At 43.8% G+C, this 24,964-nt stretch overlaps 2 protein-coding genes across 3 annotated transcripts in view; both read right to left on the reverse strand.

Moving 5' to 3' along the window:
• Window positions 1-16,893, reverse strand: part of LOC143927457 (cadherin-related family member 4-like) — a 55,516-nt gene extending 38,623 nt beyond the window's left edge. The window contains exons 1-6 of one of the 2 annotated variants that reach the window (XM_077451540.1): window positions 16,729-16,893; window positions 13,721-13,857; window positions 9,985-10,175; window positions 7,493-7,655; window positions 5,611-5,702; window positions 2,489-2,581 (exon numbers count right to left, since the gene is read on the reverse strand). In XM_077451540.1, the coding sequence (XP_077307666.1) occupies window positions 2,489-2,581; window positions 5,611-5,702; window positions 7,493-7,655; window positions 9,985-10,175; window positions 13,721-13,787 (606 nt within the window). In that variant the 5' untranslated portion in view covers window positions 13,788-13,857; window positions 16,729-16,893. Of the gene's footprint in view, window positions 1-2,488; window positions 2,582-5,610; window positions 5,703-7,492; window positions 7,656-9,984; window positions 10,176-13,720; window positions 13,858-16,676 lie in introns of both variants that reach the window. The other variant, XM_077451539.1, reaches the window with a different exon arrangement.
• A 3,154-nt stretch (window positions 16,894-20,047) lies between these two features.
• Window positions 20,048-23,169, reverse strand: LOC143927456 (toll-like receptor 7). Its single transcript, XM_077451538.1, has one exon. The coding sequence runs from the start codon at window positions 23,047-23,049 to the stop codon at window positions 20,209-20,211; it is 2,841 nt and encodes a 946-aa protein (XP_077307664.1). The 5' UTR covers window positions 23,050-23,169; the 3' UTR covers window positions 20,048-20,208.
• Between the last annotated feature and the right edge of the window lie 1,795 nt (window positions 23,170-24,964).

The following is a 24,964-nucleotide window of genomic DNA, read 5'->3' on the forward strand; positions in this document are numbered from 1 at the left end:
TGGAGCCGATTTTTTCAGGCACTATTATTAGCATTTTAACGCCTGAAAAATGCCCGCAGTGTGAAAGGGGTATTAGGCTGACTAGCTGCCTATAATTGATTTGCATTGTGAAAATTAATGACTTTGGATGCAAATGAGTTACATTTTGGAGAGCCCGCTGCCCGCCTCTTCACTATGTAACTCTCATCCTCCTCCACAGTCATCCTCATCCATTTTCACAATGCAACTCAATCATCTTCATCCGCACCCAGCATCTACTCCATCCCTCCAGTTTCCACACCGCACGCGACGCATCCCCACCCACGCCAAGCACCCTCCATCCTCCACAACGCACACATCCCCACCCACACCGAGCACCATCCATCCCTCCAGTCTCCATAACGCATGCATCCCCACCCACGCCGAGCACCATCCATCCATCCAGTCTCCACAATGCATGCATCCCCACCCACGCTGAGCACCATCCATCCCTCCAGTCTCCATAACGCACGGATCACCACCCACGCTGAGCACCATCCATCCCTCCAGTCTCCATAACGGACGCATCCCCACCCAGGCCGAGCACCATCCATCCCTCCAGTCTCCACAACGCATGCATCCCCACCCACGCCGAGCACCATCCATCCCTCTAGTTTCCACACCGCACGCGACGCATCCCCACCCACGCCAAGCACCCTCCATCCTCCACAACGCACACATCCCCACCCACACCGAGCACCATCCATCCCTCCAGTCTCCATAACGCACGCATCCCCACCCACGCTGAGCACCATCCATCCATCCAGTCTCCACAATGCATGCATCCCCACCCACGCCGAGCACCATCCATCCCTCCAGTCTCCACAACGCATGCATCCCTACCCAGGCCGAGCACCATCCATCCCTCCAGTCTCCACAACGCATGCATCACCACCCACGCTGAGCACCATCCATCCCTCCAGTCTCCATAACGCACGGATCACCACCCACGCTGAGCACCATCCATCCCTCCAGTCTCCATAACGGACGCATCCCCACCCAGGCCGAGCACCATCCATCCCTCCAGTCTCCACAACGCATGCATCCCCACCCACGCCGAGCACCATCCATCCCTCCAGTCTCCACAATGCACGCATCCCCACCCAGGCCGAGCACCATCCATCCCTCCAGTCTCCATAACGCATGCATCCCCACCCAGGCCGAGCACCATCCATCCCTCCAGTCTCCATAACGCACGCATCCCCACCCAGGCCGAGCACCATCCATCCCTCCAGTCTCCACAACGCATGCATCCCCACCCACGCTGAGCACCATCCATCCCTCCAGTGTCCACAATGCATGCATCCCCACCCACGCCGAGCACCATTCATCCCTCCAGTCTCCACAATGCATGCATCCCCACCCACGCCGAGCACCATCCATCCTTCCAGTCTCCACAATGCATGCATCCCCACCCACGCCGAGCACCATCCATCCCTCCAGTCTCCACAACGCATGCATCCCCACCCACGCCAAGCACCATCCATCCCTCCAGTCTCCACAACGCATGCATCCCTACCTAGGCCGAGCACCATCCATCCCTCCAGTCTCCACAACGCATGCATCCCCACCCAGGCCGAGCACCATCCATCCCTCCAGTCTCCACAACGCATGCATCCCTACCCAGGCCGAGCACCATCCATCCCTCCAGTCTCCACAACGCATGCATCCCCACCCAGGCCGAGCACCATCCATCCCTCCAGTCTCCACAACGCATGCATCCTCACCCACGCTGAGCACCATCCATCCCTCCAGTCTCCACAACGCATGCATCCTCACCCACGCCGAGCACCATCGGGATGGTCAGTGGGCCGATTCAGTGGGACGACCAGTGGGCGGGCCCTGGAGAATGTTGGGGGTTGGGCCCCCGGGGGGGGGCCCAGGCCTAAAGCTGTGTAAGGGGCCCCAAAATTTCTGATGGCTGCCCTGTCCGTGCCTTCCCTCTGAATTGCTGCAGCAATGGCAGCTGATAGATCACCTGACCTGTGCCATCCCTGTGAACTGCTACATAAATAAAAGCTGATAGACCCCATAACTCATGACTTACTTCCCAACTGCTGAAATAATGGAAGCAGATACCCTAAAACACTCCAGAAACAGAATTTAATTTAGTAAAAAAAAAGACCCAAAATTAGCATTAAAAAAAAACAAAAAACTTTTCTTGCTAGTATTGCTTAGCTTGAAGTTCATTTTTCCAACCAATAGAAGTACTTCCCCCTCCCCCAGGGAGTGTTTCTGAAAGATTCTGAGGTCTTCAGTTGGGTGAATTAAACTCAGGAATGGCCATAAAATAAAGCAATGAGGAGTTTCATTATACATTTAGAAGGAGCTGGAAATAAATGAGGAGCTCTAGACAGGGGTAAAGCGAGTGTACCCTCCCATCCCTTCCCCCGCATACAACTTTCCTATGGGAGGTACATGAGATGGCAGAAAGTGCTGGAATAGCCAATGAACATTGAGTTGGACTCACCAAATTTGCATTGGCAAATCCTGCGACTGGAGATCTGACATTTCCATTGGATGAGATGGTGAATGGAGACGGGCTGGGGGAGGTGATCTTATACTGAAAGGAATGGAAAAAGGATTTACTGAGCGATACCACATAACATATACACTATACAGAGAGATACTATGTAACAGAGTTTATACTATACATTTAGATACTATATGAGAGAGAGAGAGAGAGAGAGAGAGAGAGAGAGAGATTAGAGAGAGATCAAAGAGAAAGATTAGAGATAGAGATATAGATTAGAGAGAGAGAGAGATTAGCGATAGAGATTGGAGAGAGAGAGAGATTAGACATAGAAAGAGAGATTAGAGAGAGAGAGAGAGAGATTAGAGAGAGAGAGAGATTAGAGATAGAGATTGGAGAGAGAGAGATTAGACATAGAAAGAGAGATTAGAGATAGTGATAGAGATTAGAGAGAGATAGATTAGACATAGAAAGAGAGATTAGAGAGAGAGAGAGAGAGAGAGATTAGAGATAGAGATTAGAGAGAGATTAGTGATAGAGATTAGAGAGAGATTAGAGATAGTGATAGAGATTAGAGAGAGATTAGAGATAGAGATTAGAGAGAGATTAGTGATAGAGATTAGAGAGAGATAGATTAGACATAGAAAGAGAGATTAGAGATAGAGATTAGAGAGAGATTAGAGATAGAGATTGGAGAGAGATAGATTAGAGATAGAGATTAGAGAGAGAGAGATTAGAGAGAGAGAGATTAGTGATAGAGATTAGAGAGAGATAGATTAGACATAGAAAGAGAGATTAGAGAGAGATTAGTGATAGAGATTAGAGAGAGATTAGTGATAGAGATTAGAGAGAGATAGATTAGAGATAGAGATTGGAGAGATAGAGATTAGAGAGAGAGATTAGAGATAGAGTTATGCCGCGTACACACGATCGAATTGTCTGGCAGACTTGGTCCGGCAAACAATCCGCCGGACTTTATAACGAACGGACTTGACCACACACGGACACTCAGAAAGTCTGGCGATTTCTAGCGCGATGACGTACAGCACGTACGACGGGACTAGAAAAAGGAAGTTCAATAGCCAGTAGCCAATAGCTTCCTGAAAGCCAAGTCCGGCGGACAAATTTTGACATTAGAGAGAGAGATTAGAGAGATAGAGATGAGAGAGAGAGAGGGAGAGATTAGAGATAGAGATTAGAGAGAGAGGAACAAAAAGAAAAAAAGGAATTCAAAGAAAACCTGTGGTCGGACTTTAGAGGCACAACAAACACTGGGAGTACAAACAATATGTAACATTTTATTGAAAAGTACATATAGTATAAAGACCGGAGACATGAAAGAAATAGTAAAAATGACATATGGAAATAGAAATCGATACATGATGTGAGCCCTAATGTGTCTACGCGTTTCATTGTACACTTCTTCAGGACACATTTGGGGTTCAGAAATTGCAAAGAAGAGAAGGGTCTCACTATCTTGCAGGAGGATCACGTAAATACGTGTTAATCAATCAGTGATTGGACAGAAAAAGTTTTCCGATAGAGATAGAGATAGAGATTAGAGCGAGAGACGGAGACTGGAGAGAGAGATTAGAGACAGACTGGAGAGAGAAAGAGAGAGAGAGAGAGATATTAGAGATTAGAGATAGAGAGAGATTGGAGAGAGAGAGAGAGAGATTAGAGACAAAAATTGGAGAGAGAGAGATATTAGAGATAGAGATTGGAGAGAGATTAGAGATTAGACATAGAGATTGGAGAGTGAGAGAGAGAGAGAGATTAGAGGGAGAGATTAGAGAGAGAGAGAGAGATTAGAGGGAGAGATTAGACAGACAGAGAGAGAGAGATTAGAGATTAGACAGAGATTGGAGAGAGAGATTAGAGGGAGAGATTGGGGAGAGAGAGAGATTAGAGGGAGAGATTAGAGAGAGAGAGAGATTAGAGGGAGAGATTAGACAGAGAGAGAGAGATTAGAGATTAGACAGAGATTGGAGAGAGAGATTAAAGGGAGAGATTGGGGAGAGAGAGAGATTAGAGACAAAAATTGGAGAGAGAGAGATATTAGAGATAGAGATTGGAGAGAGATTAGAGATTAGACATAGAGATTGGAGAGTGAGAGAGAGAGAGAGATTAGAGGGAGAGATTAGAGAGAGAGAGAGATTAGAGGGAGAGATTAGACAGAGAGAGAGAGATTAGAGATTAGACAGAGATTGGAGAGAGAGATTAGAGGGAGAGATTGGGGAGAGAGAGAGATTAGAGGGAGAGATTGGGGAGAGAGAGAGATTAGAGACAAAAATTGGAGACAGAGAGATATTAGACATAGAGATTGGAGAGAGATTAGAGATTAGACATAGAGATTGGAGAGAGAGAGAGAGATAAGAGATTGAGAGAAAGATTAGAGATAGAGATTAGATAGGGAGAAAGAGAGCGAGAGAGAGATTAGAGATAGAGAGAGATACCATATAACATATGCACTATACTTAGAAATATTAAAAGTTACATATACTCTATACGTAGAGATACTATACAACATATACATTCTACATATGACATATTTACTATATATAGGGATATTATATAACATATACACTCTATAATGAGATACTATATACTATATTATATAGAGAACTGTTATATATTATATACACTATATATAGAGATGTTATAATTAAGCGATCATGTATCCGTCATAAGAAAATTATAAGCGTAGAAAGTGATAAATGTATCCAGGACGGTCCTCCCAGTACAGACTTTCCCCCGTTAGGGCGAGTTCCTATTGCTTGCACTGGATTTCCACACGTTGCACTTCACTAGCACTATACTATTGTATATTGAATTTGTCCATATTTCTATTCATTTTTTTTTTTTTCGTTTTGGATGGAGTGGGGCAAAGTTAACATTTCTAACACGTTTTTCTCCCAGCTGGGAGATTTTCTATCACTTCCTGTCTTCATGGGAACACAGACTGCAATAAAAACCTGACAGAGGCTCTAAGCCTTCCCTGCTCCATCCAAAACAAAAATAAAATTCTTTGGCTGGAGCTGGGGTTTAGTCAGTGACCGCGAGAGCGAAATATTTCTGCCACAACTTTCTTACACCATATTATGCCATAGGCACCTTACCGTCACCGGTGTATTTTTAGGCTGCCGTAACACCACAGTGTAGATGGTGCTGGAGGCCGGAACATTGGAGTAGACTTCAACAGTGTCTCCAACTGCCAAGAGAAATAAACAATTAGATCCATTAATTCCTAAATATGGACCGTACAAGCACTCCCCTACAGATCTTCTGGGAGAAGAAGCCATGATGGCACTGCAGGAACCATGACTGCCACCACCATTGTGTTCCTTCTCATAATCCCTTGTTACTAGAGCTATACAGTAGAGACCCACAAATCATGTCCATGGGGTGCAAACAATCCGAGGTACTTGGGGGGAGTTAAAAATAAATACCTGCTGATCAGTAGCCATCCTATGTCTTCCTCAAATGGGTGTGAAAACAAAAAAACAGAAAACACGGGGGGTATCTCTGGGTATCAGTATGCAAATATCGAGGGGTCACACAATACAAAGTAGTTATTTTTAATGGTAAAACCTGACACCTTTCAAGGTGAGCAACTCCTCTTCCTAAAGGACAAAAGGGTATTAGAAGGCTATTGATAATGCTATTTTATCCCTCAAGAGGAGGCGGTGCCCACCCTGGAACGCGTTGGATTTTAACACTAAAAATAGTGATTTGTGGAAGCTATCATCTAATGGATCAGTCTGTTGCAGTCCTGTCTGGGGGACACTTTGTTATACAGCGCATCCGGAAAGTATTCACATCACTTCACTTTTTCCACCTTTTGTTATGTTACAGCCTTATTCCAAAATCTATTCAATTTTTTTTTTTTTTTTTTAATTCTACAAACAATTCCCCATAATGACAATGTGAAAGAATTTTGTTGGACATCTTTTTAAATTAATTAAAAATAAAAAATAAAAATCGAAAAAAAAATCCCATGTACATAAGTATTCACAGCCTTTGTTCACAGCCTTTGTTCAATACTTTGGTGAAGCACCGTTGGCACCAATTACAGCCTCCAGTCTTGTTGAGTATGATGCTACAAGCTTGGCACACCTATTTGTGGGCAGTTTCTCCCATTCTTCTTTGCTGGACCTCTCAAGCTCCATCGAGTTGGATGGGGAGGGTCGGTGCACAGCCATTTTCATATCTCTCCAGAGATGTCCAATCGGGTTCAAGTCCGGGCTCTGGCCGGGCCACTCAAGGACATTCACAGAGTTGTCCCGTAGCCACTCCTTTGTTATCTTGGCTGTGTGCTTAGGGTCGTTGTCCTGTTGGAAGATGAACCTTCTCCACAGTCTGAGGTCCAGAGCGCTCTGGAACAGGTTTTCATCAAGGATGTCTCTGTACATTTCTCCGTTCATCTTTCTCTCGATTAGGCAGCAAAGTTATAATGTAGAAAGGTTCAACACAACTTATTCAGGCCCAGTGGGTAGGCACACCCATCCAAATCCACTTACGAACTGTAACACAGTGATTTGAAAATGCCGACCGCGTCTGCAATGAGGATCATCCACACCCAGGCTGGTCCACACCCAGGGAGCAGGCTTCCTAATGAGAGGTAGATGCAGTCCCTGCACTGTCCCTACTCCTGAAACCTTTCCCTACCTCTAAGTACTGTCCCTATGCTAGCCACTCGCATAAAGTGCACCAAACCCGGGAACCAGAGTCTTAAATAGACGTTGCCTGACCCAAGATGGCCACTGGAGTCACATGAGGTGCCAGCGTCCACTCAGACAGCTTGTTTCCCTATGACCACAAAAAGGCATAGAGGAACCAAGCTCCCCACAACTTCCCTCCGCCTCTGCACCGCCGCTTCGGTTGAGCACTACCTGCAGTAGGGATTACAGAATGCCTACATGCTGGTACCCCTGAAAGCACCCTATTACTGGAGCTGTGTGGTCACATGACGATGGGCAAGGTGTTGGGACACCGTCTTACCTTGGCTGGAGAACTTTGGCTCACATTGCGGCTCCGGGAGGTCGTCTATGATATTGACAAACAGCTGAGCGGTGACGGTCTCATTGCCGCATTCGGCGGTGATTTGTAGGATGTATTCATTCACCACTTGTGCGTTCAGAGTCGCCGTGCTGCTGAGCGTGATCTAATAGACAAATCACAGTGAGGTCATACACCTGACATCATCACACATATTCTGCCATTTCCACATCTGCCCCCTCCAGCCCCTGGGGAACTACAAGTCCCAACATGCACAAAGAAAAAATTCCCTCTCCTAATTTTTGATCAGTGGTTTCCAAACTGCGGCCCTTTGCTTGCTTATATCCTGCCCTTGTGGCACTACTTTCAGCCACTGATACCAACAATGGGGCATAATTTTCCACCACTGACACCAATGAAGGAGCAGAATTCCTCCCAATGACACCAACCATGGGGCACAATTCTTCCAAATGAAACCAACAATGCATCCCAATGACACCAATGATTGGGCCCAATTCCTCCCAATGACACCAATAAATTGTACCCCATCATTGGTGTCATTGGGAAGAATTGTGCCCCATCATTGGTGTCATTGGGATGCATTGTTGGTGTCATTGGGAGGAATTGTGCCCCATGGTTGGTGTCATTGGGAAGAATTGTGCCCCATCGTTGGTGTCATTGGAAAGAATTGTGTCCAATCATTGGTGTCATTGGGAGGAATTGTGCCCCATCATTGGTGTCAATGGCACGCATTATTGGTGTCATTGGGAGGAATTGGGCCCCGTGGTTGGTGTCATTGGGAGGAATGGTGCCCAATCATTGGTGTCATTGGGAGAAATTGTGTCCAATCATTGGTGTCATTGGGAGGAATTGTGCCCCATCGTTGGTGTCATTGGGAAGAATTGTGTCCAATCATTGGTGTCATTGGGAGGAATTGTGCCCCATCATTGGTGTCAATGGCACGCATTATTGGTGTCATTGGGAGGAATTGGGTCCCATGGTTGGTGTCATTGGGAGGAATTGTGCCCCATCATTGGTCTCACTGGGACGCATTATTGGTGTCATTGGGCCCCATGGTTGGTGTCAGTGGGAAGAATTGTGTCCAATCATTGGTGTCATTGGGAGGAATTGTGCCCCATCATTGGTGTCAATGGGACGCATTAGACGTTTGCACTCCTCCTTGCTCCATCCAAAGCAGGGGTCTCCAAACTTTCTGGAAAAAAAAGGCCAGTTTACTGTCCTTCGGACTTTAGGGGGCCAGACTGTGGCCACTGGGAGCAGAAAAGGTCATGAGGTCAGTGGGAGTAAACAATGGCCCATCTTTGGTGTCATTGGGAGGAATTGTGCCCCATCATTGGTGTCATTGGGACACATTATTGGTGTCATTGGGAGGAATTTGGCCCCGTGGTTGGTGTCATTGGGAGGAATGGTGCCCAATCATTGGTGTCATTGGGAGGAATTGTGCCCCATCATTGGTGTCATTGGGACACATTATTGGTGTCATTGGGAGGAATTTGGCCCCATGGTTGGTGTCAATGGTAGGAATTCTTCCCAATGACACCAATGATTGGGTAAAATTCCTTCCACTGACACCAAAGATGGGGCATTGTTTATTACCACTGACCTCAGGACCTTTTCTACTCCCGCCGGCCACAGTCTGGCCCCCTAAAGCCCGAAGGACAGTAAACTTGCCTTTTTTTTTCCAGAAAGTTTGGAGACCCTTGCTTTGGATGGAGCAAGGAGGAGTGCAAACTTCTGTTAGGATCTCATTGCAGCCTGAGACTCCACTTGGAAGATTTGACTTGACTTCCTGTACTAGGAGCAACATTGTCACCTGGACAGGAAGTAAGAGGGAATCTCCCATTTGGAGACACAGACCTTAAACCCTCCCCAACTCCATCCAGTAATTGAAATGTGTTTTACTTGATTTGCACTATAGAAATACATTAAACCCCCTTGTTGACGTTGGTGTCAGATAAAACAGAAACCAATTACACCTCATGGCGGCTGAAAAATTATTATATGAGCCGAGCATGGTGCAAACCGCGTGGATAACCTGTCATCGGCCGTTGACATCAGTATTGCCTCTTAGCACTGGTCACCTCCTGTGAGGCACAATGGGGGTATTCGTTTTTAAGACGAGGCCTTTGTCACCAATGACTAGATCAAAATGATGTCACGGGCAGGGGCTTTCTCAGCTAAGCACACACTCTTGCCTGACTGCCTGAGCTTAGGGCAGACTGATCCCAGGATATAAATGCTACATGAATCATCTGCCCTTACTCAAGATGGCCACAGCTGGAAATGCTAGGGGAGTGAGTTCTCAACAAAATGTTACAATCTGATTGCACAATTTTTTTAACAACTATTTAGGACAATGGTCTGTCTTGGTCAAGGAACCAATGTTTCTGGTTTGACCCTCCGGCAGAGGCTCATTCTCTGTGCACTCAGCGGGTACCGAGTCTCCCTGGCAGTGCGGCCAGCGCCGGTCTCACCTGTAAATTAAAGACGGATCCGCTGAGAGTCTGCGTTGGGGTGTTGAAGTACGTTGCCGGTGGGGTGACGCTGGTGATGGTGACGGTGGGGTTGTTGCTGGTACAGTTGATCAGGCTGAAGCTATGGACGGAGGTGCCGATGGGAGAACTTTCTTTGATGGACACCGTGTCCGGCAAGGAGAGGAACTCCACTGCAAATAGAAGAAACAAAGTACAGGGGGGGTGATCTGCATCTGCTGAGCCTCACCACGGGAACAGAGGCCACCCAATCACGGAGGGGGGTTATTATTAGTCCGGGGTAAATTTTAGGTTCCTTTCCCCATTCCTTCTGAGCTCCTTTCCTGCTCCTCCACTCCTTTCCTATTCCTTTCCTCCATTTTTCATTCTTTCTCCTCTGCTTCAGTGCTCCTTCTCTGCCCTTTTCCCACTCTTTCTCCGCTCCATGATCCCTGCTCCCTCTCTGCTTCTCCCTCCTTGCTCCTACTCCCAGTGCTGGGACAAGGTCATCCAGCGCCCAGGGCAAAGACGCCAAACTGCGCCCCCCTTTCCCTTAGGGTTAGGGTCAGGGTGCGCCCTACCCCTGCAATAAACCATTGCGCCAGGGGCAGCCGCCCCTCCTGCCCACCCCTTGCCCCGGCCCTGCTCCTCTCCTACCCCTTCCCCACTCCTTCTCAGCTCATTTCTTGCTCCTTCTCTGCTACTTACTCTCTACCCTTTCCCTGTTCATTCTGAGCTCCTTTCCTGCTCCTTCTCCACTCCTTTGGTCAAGAAAGGAACTTTCATGTACACAGACAAATAAGCCTGAGGAATCATGCCTGTTTTCGGATAGCGGGTGCGCGCACACCTGCACACATTGGCGCCAGAAGGCCTATTTAAATTGCACTAGTGCCGTGTGTCATGGTGTCAGTGACGTTTGGTCTATTGCGTGTCCTGTGTTCCTGTTACCCGTTCCTGTTCTTCTGTTGCCGACTTGATCCTGCCTCTGACTCTACTTGAACGCTGCCTGTACTGACCCCTGGCTTTTTCCTGGATTCGCTTCTGCTTGCTCCCTCTGCTCATCTGCTCTGCTGTTACTGACTCTGGCCTGTCTCCTGACCACTCTTCAGCCTGCTGTCTGAACCTGATTTGCCTGCTATCTGATGATCTGGACTGTCCGACTCTTCCTTGTGCCGGTTCTGCATCCACACCAGCCTATCTGCATTCTTCATTGACTCATGATCCTCCAAAGGCGTTCCAGTCCATTCCTGAATTACAAACGCATACCAACGCCTGCCAGCAAGGCACTTTCCAGGCATTCATGCCACCCTGAGCTCCGTCGTTCCCTGTCACTCTACCAGGGACTTCAGAAACAGGGCTGTATTAGAGGCCTTCCTCAATGCTTCAGGCTCCACCATCAGATACGTTACACATTTCCTGTTTCTTCTCTGTCCTCTTCCCGCTCCTTCGCTATGCCTTTGTTTCCCCTTCCCATCTCCTTCTCCTCTGTTTTCCCGTTGCTTCTCTGCCCCTAACCCGCTACTTCTCTACTTCTTCCCTACTTCTTCTCTGCCCCTTCCCTAATCCTTCTCTGCCCCTTCCCTAATCCTTCTCTGCCCTTGCCTACCCATTCTCTGCCCCTTCCCTACCCCATATCTGCCCCTTCCCTACCCCTTCCCTACTCCTTCTCTAACCCTTCCCTACCCCTTCTCTGCCCCTTCCCTACCCCTTCTCTGCCCCTTCCCTACTCCTTCTCTGCCCCTTCCCTACCCCTTCTCTGCCCCTTCCCTACCCCTTCTCTGCCCCTTCCCTACCCCTTCTCTGCCCCTTCCCTACTCCTTCCCTGCCCCTTCCCTACCCCTTCTCTGCCCCTTCCCTACTCCTTCCCTGCCCCTTCCCTGATACTTCACTTCTTCCCTACTCCTTCTCTGCCCCTTCCCTACCCCTTCTTTGCCCCTTCCCCATAACCTCTCTACTCTATCTGCCTCTTCCCCGCTACTTCTCTACTCCTCTGCCCCTTCCCTGGTACCTTTCTACTCTTTCTCTGCTCCTTCCCTGCTCCTTCTTTTCTTCTTGTTTGCTCCTTCCCTGTTTATTCTCCACTTCCACCCGTTCCTTCCTCCTTCCACTCTGATTTCACCTGCCCCCTCCCTGCTCCTTCCCCAATACCACTTGCTCTCTCCTATCTCCATCCCTTCCCCTACCTGCTGTTTTTATACCCCTTTTCTGCTCCTTCCACTCTGATCTCCACTTTCCTCTCCCTGCTTTTTCCCCATTACCACTTGGGCCTTCTTCTCTTCTTTTTTCCTCACGGCTCATTCCTGTCTTCTTCTCTGCTCCTTCCTTGTATCTATCTGCTTCCTTCCTGCTCCCCCTCTGCTTCTTCCATACTTCTTTTATACTCCTTCTCTGCTCCTTCCACCCCAATCTCACCTGCTCCCTCTTTGCTCCGTCCTTTCTTCTACTTGCTTCTTCTTTACTCCTTCCCTTCTTATTCCCCACTTGTTCCTTCCTCCTTCCACCCTGATTTCACCTGCCCGCTCCCTGCTCCTTCCCCAATACCACTTGCTCTCTCCTCTCTCCATCCCTTTTCCTACTTACTTCTTTTCTACCCCTTCCCTGCTCCTTCCACCCTGATCTCTACTGCCCTCTCCTTGCTTCTTCCCCATTACCACTTGTGCCTTCTTTTCTTATTTCCTTCTTCCTCCCTGCTCATTCCCGTCTATTTCACCGCTCCTTCCCATCTTCTTCCCCACTCCTTCCCGTCATCTTGCCATCTTCTTCCCCAGTCCTTCCCATCTTCTTCCCCACTCCTTCCCGTCTTCTTCACTGCTCCTTCCTATCTTCTTCCCCACTCCTTCCCATCTTCCCCACTCCTTCCCATCTTCTTCCCATCTTATTCCCCGCTCTTTCCCGTCTTATTGCCCGCTCCTTCCCATCTTCCCCACTCCTTCCCATCTTATTCCCCGCTCTTTCCCATCTTATTGCCCACTCCTTCCCATCTTCTTCCCCACTCCTTCCCATCTTCTTCCCCGCTCCTTCCCATCTTCTTCCCCGCTCCTTCCCATCTTCTTCCCCGCTCCTTCCCATCTTCTTCCCCACTCCTTCCCATCTTCTTCCCATCTTTTTCCCCGCTCCTTCCCGTCTTATTCCCCACTCCTTCCTGTCTTATTCCCCACTCCTTCCCGTCTTCTTCCCCACTCCTTCCCGTCTTCTTCCCCTCTTCCTCGCTCCTTCCCATCTTCTTCCTCGCTCCTTCCCATCTTCTTCCTCGCTCCTTCCCATCTTCTTCACCGCTCCTTCCCACCTTCTTCCCATCTTCTTCCCCACTCCTTCCCATCTTCTTCCCATCTTCTTTCCTGCTCCTTCCCATCTTCTTCCCTGCTCCGTCCTGTATTTTTCCCTGCATTTACCTGCTTCATTTCTGCTCATCCTCTGCTTCTTCCCCACTTCTTCTGTGCTTTTTCTCTGCTCCCACCTTCTCCTTCCACCCTGATCTCACCTGCTCCCTTCCTGCTCCTTCTCTGCTTCTTTCCCACTCCCTTCCTCCTCCCTCCCTGCTCCATCTGCTCTCTCCCTGCTCCCATTCCTCCTCTCTCCCTGCTCTCGCCTGTACAGACAGGTCAGTTAATGATAACACAGATTTGTAAATTCTGGCCCAGGCTAATCTAAGAAACTCCCAGGGGTGCCGAGTGGGGAAGAGATCAGAGTGCCCAGCTCAGGATTCTGGGTAATAGCAGCACTGCGGTCATGTATTTACCTTGTCCCCATGTATCATGGATGAAGAGTATGCTGATACAAAGTAGCATGGGGGGTAGGGACCCCATGGCTTCAGATGTGGGCACTCAGGCCGAGGAAGCGGGTGTCTTTCCTTGCGTAGATCTCAGGGGGTGTCACCTGTATGGAAACACAGAGGGAATAAGAAACAGGAGACACGGGATGACCACCATGATGGCTCCGTGACACCAGCAGACTTCACTTTTTAGGGAAAGTCTGTGGCCTGGAACTGAATCACACTAAGTTTTCTTACTTTGAGAACTCCAGACAGATATAAAATCACCAAATATCAATTCATTAAATAATAAACGCAGCTTTAATAAAACAATACAAAAACAAATCTGACTTGGTATCGGTACTAGTGGCCAATCAGGCTCTACTGCAGAGCACATGTGCAGACAAGGAACATGCTGAGGGGAGGAGCAATGACTCAACAGTGTACTGCTGCTGCTCCTTCACTGTCCAATCACAGGCAGGGGTGTGTGCCCTGGACCAAGCGTTGTCGGAGCTGCTTTGGGGGTTCAGAACATTACCAGATCACAAGCCTGGCTGATCCCCATTATAATCTTTTAGCAGATAAAACAAATAACTTATTTGTATTTAAAGTCGGTAGTTATCCCACATTCACCGTAAAGGATATTATGACATCACAATCGGGGAGGAGATAGGTGTGGTGTGATAATGTAGTCAGGCTGTCTAACCTGTACGCCCCCTTCCCTGTGACAGGTTCTCTTTTTTGTCCCTTTGTGATGACAAAAACAGTCGAATGTCACTGACCAACTCCACCAATTAGGAGAGGCCGATCCTCAGGCTTCAATTGACTGACGGCTCCCCTGCAGGAGAAAGACCACCAGAGAGATCATTCTTTACTGACATAATGAATATTTGGCAATACCAGTGAGAGGTTATATATGATATAGTAGGAAAGTCATAATGTATAGTCAATATGGTATATATTATATAGTTAGTATGCTATATAGTAGGTATGTTATGTATATAGTATATGTATATAGTTACTTTTTTTTGGGCAGTATGTTATCTATTATAAAGTTACAATGTTGTATGTTATATAGTCACTATTTTATATAGTCAGTATATTGTGTTATATGGCCAGTATGATATAAATTATGCTGGTATGTTATATTTTATACAGTTAATGTTTTATAACCAATATTTTATATATTACAAAGTTACTTTGTTATATAGACAATATGTTTTTTATATATATAAAATATAGTAAGTAGGTCATATATTATATAGTCAGAATGTTATATAGCTGGTATTCTATATATTATAAAGTTACTTTGTTATATAGTCACTATTTTAAGTTATGCATTATATGGTCAATGTGATATAAATTTTATAATATAAATAAATATATATATATATATATATATATATATATATATATATATATATATCACATTGGCCATATAACGTATAACATAACACTAGTGACTATATAACATAGTAACTTTATAACATACTGGCTATATAACTAAGTAACTTATATAGCTGGTAATATTCTATATATTATAAAGTTACTTAGTTATATAGCCAGTATGTTATAAAGTTACTATGTCATATAGGCAATATTTCATGTTATGCGTTATATGGTCAATGAGATATATATAAAAAATAAATAAATAAAAATATTTATGTATATATATATATATATATATATATATATATATATATATATATATATATATATATATATAATTTATATCACCATATAATGCATAACTTAAAATAGTGACTATAAAAAAACATTTTTAATATAACATAGTAACTTTATAACATACTGGCTATATAACTAAGTAACTTTATAATATATAGAATATTACCAGCTATATAAGTTACTTAGTTATATAGCCAGTATGTTATAAAGTTACTATGTTATATAGGCAATATTTCATATTATGCGTTATATGGTTTATCATTTATATTAATATTATTATTATAAAGGTTTTATATAGTGCTGCGTAAACTGTCAGCGCTATATAAAACCTGTATAATAATAATAATAATATGGTCAATGTGATAACAAATAAAAAAATAAATAAATAAAAATGTTTATATATATATATATATATATATATATATATATATATATATATATATACAGTATATATAATTTATATCACCATATAATGCATAACTTAAAATAGTGGCTATATAACAAAGTAACTTTATAATATATAGAATAACAGCTATATAACATTCTGACTATATAATATATGACCTACTTACTATATTATATATAACATAGTGGCTATATAACAAAGTAACTTTGTAAAATATAACATATCGGCTATAAAACATTAACTGTATAATGTATAGCATACCAATATAATTTACAGTATAACATACTGGCCATATAACACAATATATTGACTATATAAAATAGTGAATATATAACGTAGTAACTTTATAACATACTGGCTATATAACAAAGTAACTTTATAATATATAGAATAACAGCTATATAACATTCTGACTATATAATATATGACCTACTGACCTCAGTATTAACATATTGACCACGTAATACACAATATATATATATATATATATATATATATATATGTATATATATATATATATATGTATATTACATAATCAGTATGTTAATATTATATATGTATGTTATATATTTAGTATGTCATTTATTATTGTTCCTATGTTATACATTATATAGTCACTATTTTATATAGCCAGTGTTTTAAATATTTTATAGTCAGTATATTATGTGTTATATCGCCCCGGTATGTCACATGTTATACAGTATGTTGTGTGTTGTATATAATATATTATGCTATATAGCCCCGGAATGTCACATATTATACAGTATGTTATGTGTTATATAGTCAGTATATTATGTGTTGTATAGCCCCGGTATGTTGTATATAATATATTACGTTGTATCCAGCTCCTACCTGTCCTTCGGCCTCCTCCTCGCCTTCTTTGCAGGTAACTAACAACACTCACCTCTCCGTCCGGCTCAGTTGTCGGGGATCTCCTCCAGTAAACACGGGACATGTTGGGACTCATAATACACACAGATGACATCACAGCTCTGTATACTCAGACTTGTATCCTAGGAGGTCTTTTCACTGGATTTACTTGTATAACAATGTCTTTGTCTTGTATTGATTAATGGCCGGTGCATAGACCGGGGAGGGGCTCATTGTTCTGGTCACATGATATCCACGACCCGTCCGGCCTTTCTCTGCAGGTGATGTGGATGTTGCCGTCACACATTATTATAATGAGGTGAAGGGATTATTGAACCCCTTCAATACCGGGAACATCCGCCCCCCCCTTTCCTGCCCAGGCCAATTTTCAGCTGTCAGCGCTGTCACACTTTGAATGACAATTACGCAGTCATGCAACACTGGACCCGAATTCAATTTTTATCATTTTTTTCACACAAATAGAACTTTTTTTTTTGGTGGAATTTAATCACTTCTGGGTTTTTTTTTTATTTTTTTAAAAATAAACATAAAAAAAGACCACTACAAATTTTGAAAAAAAAAACGAATTTTTCTTTATGTTATAAAATGATTTCTCTTTCTTCATAGATTGAAAGGCGTTGTAAAGGCAGAAGTTTTTTTTTTATCCTAATGCATTCTATTTATTAAGACAAAAAGCCTTCTGTGTTCAGCAGCCCCCCTCGGCCCCCCCCCCCCTAATACTTACCTGAGCCCCATCTCTGTCCAGACATGTCCACGAGTCCAGCAGCCATCCGAGACTCTCCTTCCTGATTGGGTGAGACCCAGCAGCGGTGCCATTGGCTCCCGCGGCTGTCAATCAAAGTCAGTCAGCCAATCAGGAGAGAGAGAGGGGGTGGGACCGAACAGCAGCTCAGTGGCTGAACAAACGCACGGAGCTGCAGCCCATAGCAAGCTGCTTACTGTGGTGGGCACTCGAAAAGGAGGGAGGAGGGGCCAGGAGCAGCAAATAGGGACCCGAGAAGAGGAGGATCGGGGCATCTCTGTGCAAATCCACTGCAATAGAGCAGGTAAGTATAACATGTTTGTTATTTATAAATAAAAAAACAAAAAAAAAAACAAGACTTTACAATCACTTTAATCTCTTATGCCCCAGAAGGTTTTACCCCCTTAATGACCAGGCCGTTTTTTGCGATACGGCACTGTGCTAATTTAACTGACAATTTTGCGGTCATGCGATGTTGTACCCAGATAAAATTGATGGGTTTTTTTTTTCCCCCACAAATAGAGCTTTCTTTTGGTGGTATTTGATCACCACTGCTTTTTTCTTGTTTTTTTTGTGCTAGAAACAGAAAAAGAGCAACAATTTTGAAAAAAATACACTTTTTACTTTCTGCTATAAAACACATCCAATGAAAAAATGTAAAAAATCTAATTTCTTCATCAATTTAGACCAATATGTATTCTGCTACTTATTTTTGGTAAACAAAATCCCAATAAGTGTGTATTGATTGGTTTGCACAAACGCTATCGCGCCTACAAACTATGGGATGTTTTATGGTGTTTTTATTTATTTTTTTACTAATAATGGGGGGGGGGGCGATCAGCAATTTTTAGCAGGTCTGCAACACTGCGGCGGACTAATTGGACACTAACTGACACTTTTGAAACTTTTTTTGGGCACCAGTCACACTAATAATCAGTGCTGAAAAATGTGCACTGTCACTGCACTAATGACACTGGCTGGGAAGGGGTTAACACCGGTGGGGGGGGCGATCAGAGGGTTAGGTGTGTCCCTAAGGGGGTGCTTTCTAACGGTGTCAGGGATGGACTGACTGGGGGAACACAGAGATCCATGTTCCTGCTTAGCAGTCACAGAAGATCTCTGTGTTCTGCCCTGTCAGAACGGCGATCTGCCTTGTTTACATAGGCAAATCACCTTTCTGTCTCTCTGTGGAACGATTGGAGGGTCCCCGCAGACCTGCTAATTGGCCCCCCCTCTTTTGTCAATCAGCATGCGCACGTGCGCCCCCCCCCCCCCCCCCCCCCCCGCTGCCTATTGCACGGAATGACGTACAAGTATGTTGTTTCGTGCAATAGAGCCGACCTGCCACGGTATATCTGGGGTAGGCGGTTGGCAAGCAGTTAAGCCAAAATGTATTCTGCTACATTTCTTTGGTAATAATAACCCAAACCAGTGTATATATATATATATATATATATATATATATATTTTTATATTTATTTATATATATATATAATATATATATATATATATATATATATATATATATATATATTTATTTTTATATTTATTGTGCACCTCGTGTGACATTGTTTTTTTTATCCGCCTCCAGTTTCCCGGCTCATTGGTACCCTCATTCGGCCAATCCCCCTGCTTAGTAGTACCCTCTGCCGATACCCCACTCAGTAACCTGTAGGCTGTCCAAATAGGGCGCCTGGGCTCCGCCCCCTCTCTCCTCGCCACAACCCTATATGCAATAGATAGATTCATACAATCCCAGCGGGAGCGGGGCTCCGTCAGCGCACGTGCGCGCACACCCCAGAGCCCTTGAAAAAATCTCATATGCAGGTACGTGGGGCGGTCCTTAAGCGGTTAATTAGATGTGTGTGAAGAAAAAATATTTTTTTAAGATTTTTTTTGATTTTTTCATCTAGTTATTTCGTTTTGTTAGATTCAGTTGATTCGTTCAATTCGTATTTGGGATACGTTTTTGAAATTCGTATTTGTCTTTTTTCGAATTTACCGATTTTTTCTCTTTTTTTTTTTTAGTCTTCGAATTTACCAATTTTTTCTTTTTTTTTTTAGTCTTCGAATTTACCGATTTTTTTTTTTTTTAGTCTTCTAATTTACCGATTTTTTTTCTTTTTTTTTTCGATAAATTTAGAATCGGTCGAGTCGAAAATGTTATATTTTTTTCCGACTGGAATGCGCCAAAGTGAACAAACTAAAGAAATATCTTCATCAAATGATTACAATGACAATGTAAACCGTACCATACATGTGACATATCACCGTGAACGTCAGAGTGAGAACAATAATTCTTGCACAAGAGCTACTAGTTAACTCGAAATTGATGAGCTGTAACGGCTTTTAAAGTGTCACCTATGGGGATTTTTGGGCACCATCATTTTGGGCGATATCGCGCATGCACGCAATTTTAAGACATGAAACGCTTGGTATGTATTTACTCGATGCAACCTCATCTTTTATATTTTTAACCAAAAATTGGCATTATATGGTGTGGTTTTTGCACTAAAATTCATTTTATTTAATTTTTTCCTGCAATTTGCATTTAATAAACAGTCGCACAAATATCATGTGAAACAAAAACTTGCAAGTATCACCTTTTTTATTCTACAGGGCCAGAAAATATATAATGTTTAATACAATTTTTTTGGCCAAAATGTACGATTTTTACACGTATGCCAAAAATAAAAAAATTAATTGCTCTGGAGCCGGACTGGTTATTCGCTACAAAGCTGGACATAGGACCTACTGGTTTAACTGTTTTTGGAGACGAGGGTCATAGTAGTGTTGACTGTCTTGTCTTAGGAGGACCCTCAGGCGGTGCCAGAAGTAGCCATGTGCTTTGATGTTCCTTGGCCAGATCATGAATGTTTTTGGACAAATCCTTTTCCTGGTCAGTAAATATGGAGACATTCTCATCCTGTGGTCAAGAATCACCAGAACCACCACATCCTTCTTCTCATCCAGTAGTCTTTGATGGGACATTAAGAAGGCATGGCAGAGGACACCAGTACTAAATTCTTCACAATCAAGAATGAAGATCGTTCTTTTGCTTTTATATATGGAATCATAAAGGTTCTCGATGCTCGATTTTCCAGCTAGCCAATCTCTGTCTTCCAGGCATAAGTTGAAACTGCCCATTTCATGACCTTCCAACTGCACCAAAAGCTCATGGTAGACCCAGTCAGTTATGGCATCATCCTTTGTATTAAACACTAAGAAGGCATCATACTCCTCAGTTGACTGCCCTGGTAGCTTTGAATAACGTCTGATGGATGTCAAAAGCACCTGACTCAGGTACCACAAGTCCCATGAAAAAAGCTTCAAGGTTAGGGTAACCATTAACCAAGCAATCACCAGAAAAGTGGTACATAAAAAGAGTTTTCGACCATACAAGTCTTGACATGACTCCAGGTTCATAGAGAGTAGCAGCTTACCTCTCATGCTGTCCGGTGAATCGCATCTCATTTTGGTGGCAAGGCTGGGAACCATGATATTTGTCTCCCTCAGGAAATGGGCGAACCAACTGGTGTAACAAGTACAATCAAATGGGTTTTTCTGCAAGTGCAAGTATTGTAAAGTTTGGAGGAGCTTCTTTGGGAAACTGTTCACGTCTATGGTTTGAATCCGGTTTCCACCTAGGTAAAGGGACTTGAGCTCCAGATACGATTCAAAAAATTCTTTGTTTACAGAGGTAATTTTGTTCGATTTGAGATTTAAGAAGGTGAGCTTGCTACTGATGGTGGTCATGTTGCTATAAAGAGATTTCAGGGCGTTATGGCTGAGATCCAGGTGGGTAAGATTGACTAGTTGGGCGATCTTCTCCCAGTGGAAGGAATACAGATTATTGTGAGAGATGATGAGAGTTTCAAGCGACGAAGGGAAATGTTCCAAAACTTTTTCTGGGATGACCACAAGCTTATTGTAGCTGATGTCCAGTAACTTCAGACGGGTAAAGTTGGTAAACAGAGTAATGTACGTCTGTTTACCATATTGCCACACATTCATCAACTCGTTATGCCTGAAAAAAAGTCTCTCCAGTGAGGGGTTCTTAAGCTCTTCTGTTACACGCAAACCGATCATGTTGTTGTTCAGATTCAGTTCGATCAGGTTGGTGAGATTCTCAAGAAAATTGAGCCTGTGGTTTACACCTCTTAGCATGAACTGATACTCGTTATAGGCCAGATTTAATATCCTGAGGTTCGGCAGTTCACTAAAAGCCAAGTAATAGTACAAGTCAAATCTGTTGTACGAGAGATCCAAATGGCGCAGTGACTTCAGATGCCCAAACTGATTACCATCCAGACGTTGGTTGATGTAGTTGTAGCTAATGTTCAGGCATTCGATGTCCTCCATTCCCACAAAGTTATCTGAGTGAAGAGCCACCAGATTATTAAATGATAGGTCAACTGACCGGTTATAATGCCAGCAGTTTGGACTTTCTTTTGTAGTACCCTTATGTTGTTTGTTTGTGTCATGTTGAAGGTCCACCCAGCCAGCAACGTAATTCTCAGGTGGTTGACTGAAAAAGTAAGGTGAGATTTCATTCTTTTCTTTTTCGTAGCTTTGTTGGAAAGAGATCAGATTTCCCGCCAAATCAACTCTGCGAATGTTCTTGTTTAACAAAAGCATGCTCAGGTTGGTCTGTAGGATGAAATTTGTTCTGAGGTAAATTTCCTTCAGGTTTGGCAATGTAAGCAGAGATTGAATGCTGTTGGAATCTAGAATGTTGAAGAAGTACCCAATCAGGGAGATCTTCTCGAGAGACTTCATGGAAGCGGCACTGGGGTTTATAACCAATTTCTCATACATTTGATTTGGTCGAAAGTTAAAATCTACATCCAAAGTTCGCACCTTTGTTAACTTTGAAAAAAATGTCTCCTTTGCTAAATCTAACAAGTTATCAGATAAATCCAAATGGGTCAAGCAGCTCAAATTGTCAAGCAGAGAACTGTTCACGGTGGGAAGCGAGTTTCCTCGGAGGTTGAGGTCGGAGAGGTTGGTGAGGCAGTCAAAAGCTCCAGGCCCGAGCTGCAAGGCACTGTTGTTTTGGCAGGGAAAGCAAGGCTGGGCGGCATGGTCACACCTCTGGCAATTCCACTGAACGTCCAGTTTCAGGAGCTTGGTGAGGTGGCACAGGTCCTCTTTGTCAATCTTCCAGATCTTATTTTCTGCTAGATATAATTCTGTGAGAGATGAAGGAAGGTTCCTGGGGATGGAACTTATGTTATTAAAGGACAGCACCAATATTTCCAGGGAGGTGATATCTCTGAGAGCACGTTCTGAAATACCGAACTCTCTGCCACACGTGTTCCTGTAATAACAGTTCCATCCAATGTTTAAGGAGGTCAGTTTGGTTAATCCAGCAAAATCTCCCTCAGACAGTGTGTAAATGTTGTTGAGATTAAGATTTAAGCGTTTGATGTTTTCTGGTAAAGGAGGAATTGTGGTCAGACTGTTCCCACTCAGGTCCAGATCCTCTAGATGCTTCAGATCAATCAACGCATCGGGATCAATGGTCACCCAACACTCCTTTTTGTCCGGTCTCAGGTTTGTTGGCTGGCAGTTGCTACTCATATTAAGCATTTCCAGATTTGGCACACCGGCAAACGTTCTTCTGGTCAGATGTCGAAGTTTATTGAACGACAGGTCGTATTCAATCACTCGGTCTGATGTGATCAGAGGGACATACTTGAGCTTGCGTCCACTGCATCTCACAAGTGTGGCGTTTTTTTCATCATCACATGGGAGGAACTTCGGGGCGATGCCGAGTGAGGCAGACACCCCAAATATCAACAGTAGAGGAAGTTTTGGAAGATGACTTTTGTCCTTTTAAAGGGAAACGGAAAGCGGGATAAAATTAGTCTGATTTTACTTAATATTGTGAATCATAATACATTTATGAGCAGCGTAAAAAATAACATTTGTATACACATTATGAAAAGGAGAAGACTTCAGAGACATGAATGACTGGCCTTGTTACATAGTGGAGGCATTTTCAAAGTAGAGCTTCAGACTCCACAGGAAGCACTACAAAGTGGCATTTTCTGTGTTTTTGGGGGGTTATCCCTGGGTCCCCATTTTCTCTTTTTTTTTTTATGTATATTGTCTTTTTCTTATAAGTTATATGAAACCCCCTTTTATCTTTGTGTATAAATTTGTGAACTCTGAATAAATGTTATAATATATGAGAAAGAATAGGGCCTACGGCGCTACCTCCTATTATATGAGATATTATTATTTAATATTATATTATATATTATTATTATAATTATTATATTAAATATTATATTATAATATTTTACTATTATTTTCTATATTAAAGATAAATTAGTAAAATTTTTGAAGGGCGGGGGGGGGGGGGGAGTGAGAATCGTTCCACAAGGCCAATTACTTCCCAGGTAGTTACATATCTGTGTATAAACCTACATGGGAAGCAGCCAACCAAGTGGACCAACCAGAGTCACACTCTGTCTCCTCTCTGTTTGAACACACCACTGGGGCATACAATACACTAAAGTATCTCCCCTCCCAGACCTAAGCGTCTATATACATAATATATAATATCCACCACTGTGCATAAGAATATCCTATGTTAGTGCCCACCGCATACTCCGAACCAGCAAGAACTACAAGAAAACTCCCTCTATTGTACTGCTACAGTATGCTGACCTTATAGCGTCTATCAAGGTGAGTGAGGAAGAGCAAAAACAATATCAATAATAGGACATTATATACACAAATATATATATAAGCAAAAATATAAATATTTGAGATATCACAAATTGTATATGTATACGTGACGGAAAAATGTTTCAGTCAACTAATCCACAGTGTATGTGAGAAAAAACTAAAAGCATCACCCAAAACATTAATCATAAGTCAATAGGAGTCCATATATTGTGCAAAAACGATAAACCGTATTTATCGGCGTATAACACGCACTTTTTTCCCCTTAAAAGCAGGGGAAAATCGCGGGTGCGTGTTACACACCGATCCCCCGCAGTTCTGAGGCTCTGGGCGGCTTTCAGCCGCCTTCGGCTCTTCAAGGCGGCTTTCGGCCATTATCGGTGGCTTTCGCCCGCCTTCGGCTCTTCTCGGCGGCTTCTGGCCACCTTCGGCCGTTCTCGTCAGCCGAAAGCTGCCGAGAAGAGCCGAGAACTACCGCGCGCCGCCGAGATACACATCCGGTGTCCTATCATATATGGTCCTCCATCGGATAGTGTACGCTGTATACTGCGCATGCGCAGTACACAGCACACACAGATTCCGAAAATAGCCGAGGATTAACGGCGCCTGCGCCGTGAGCCCAGGTTCTATCCCCACCATCCAAGTGGACACAGAGTAGGAATATAAAAGAGCCGAGCACAGCGAGGCCGAGCCCGAAGTGTGGCGAGCAAAGCTCGTCCGCGAGGGGCCCTCTAATTTTCACAACCCTATGTCCGCTTGGATGGTGGGGCCACCACCTCCACTCACGGTGCAGGCGCCGTTCAGCTTCGGT

Source organism: Lithobates pipiens, unplaced genomic scaffold (genome assembly GCF_037356315.1).
Source record: "Lithobates pipiens isolate NorthernLeopardFrog02 unplaced genomic scaffold, aLitPip1_a1.2 Scaffold_23, whole genome shotgun sequence".
NCBI lineage: Eukaryota > Metazoa > Chordata > Amphibia > Anura > Ranidae > Lithobates > Lithobates pipiens.

Bases quoted from the DNA above. Each gene is read 5' to 3' on its own strand.
- LOC143927456 (XM_077451538.1), bottom strand. From the start codon at position 23,049: ATGCTTAATATGAGTAGCAACTGCCAGCCAACAAACCTGAGACCGGAC.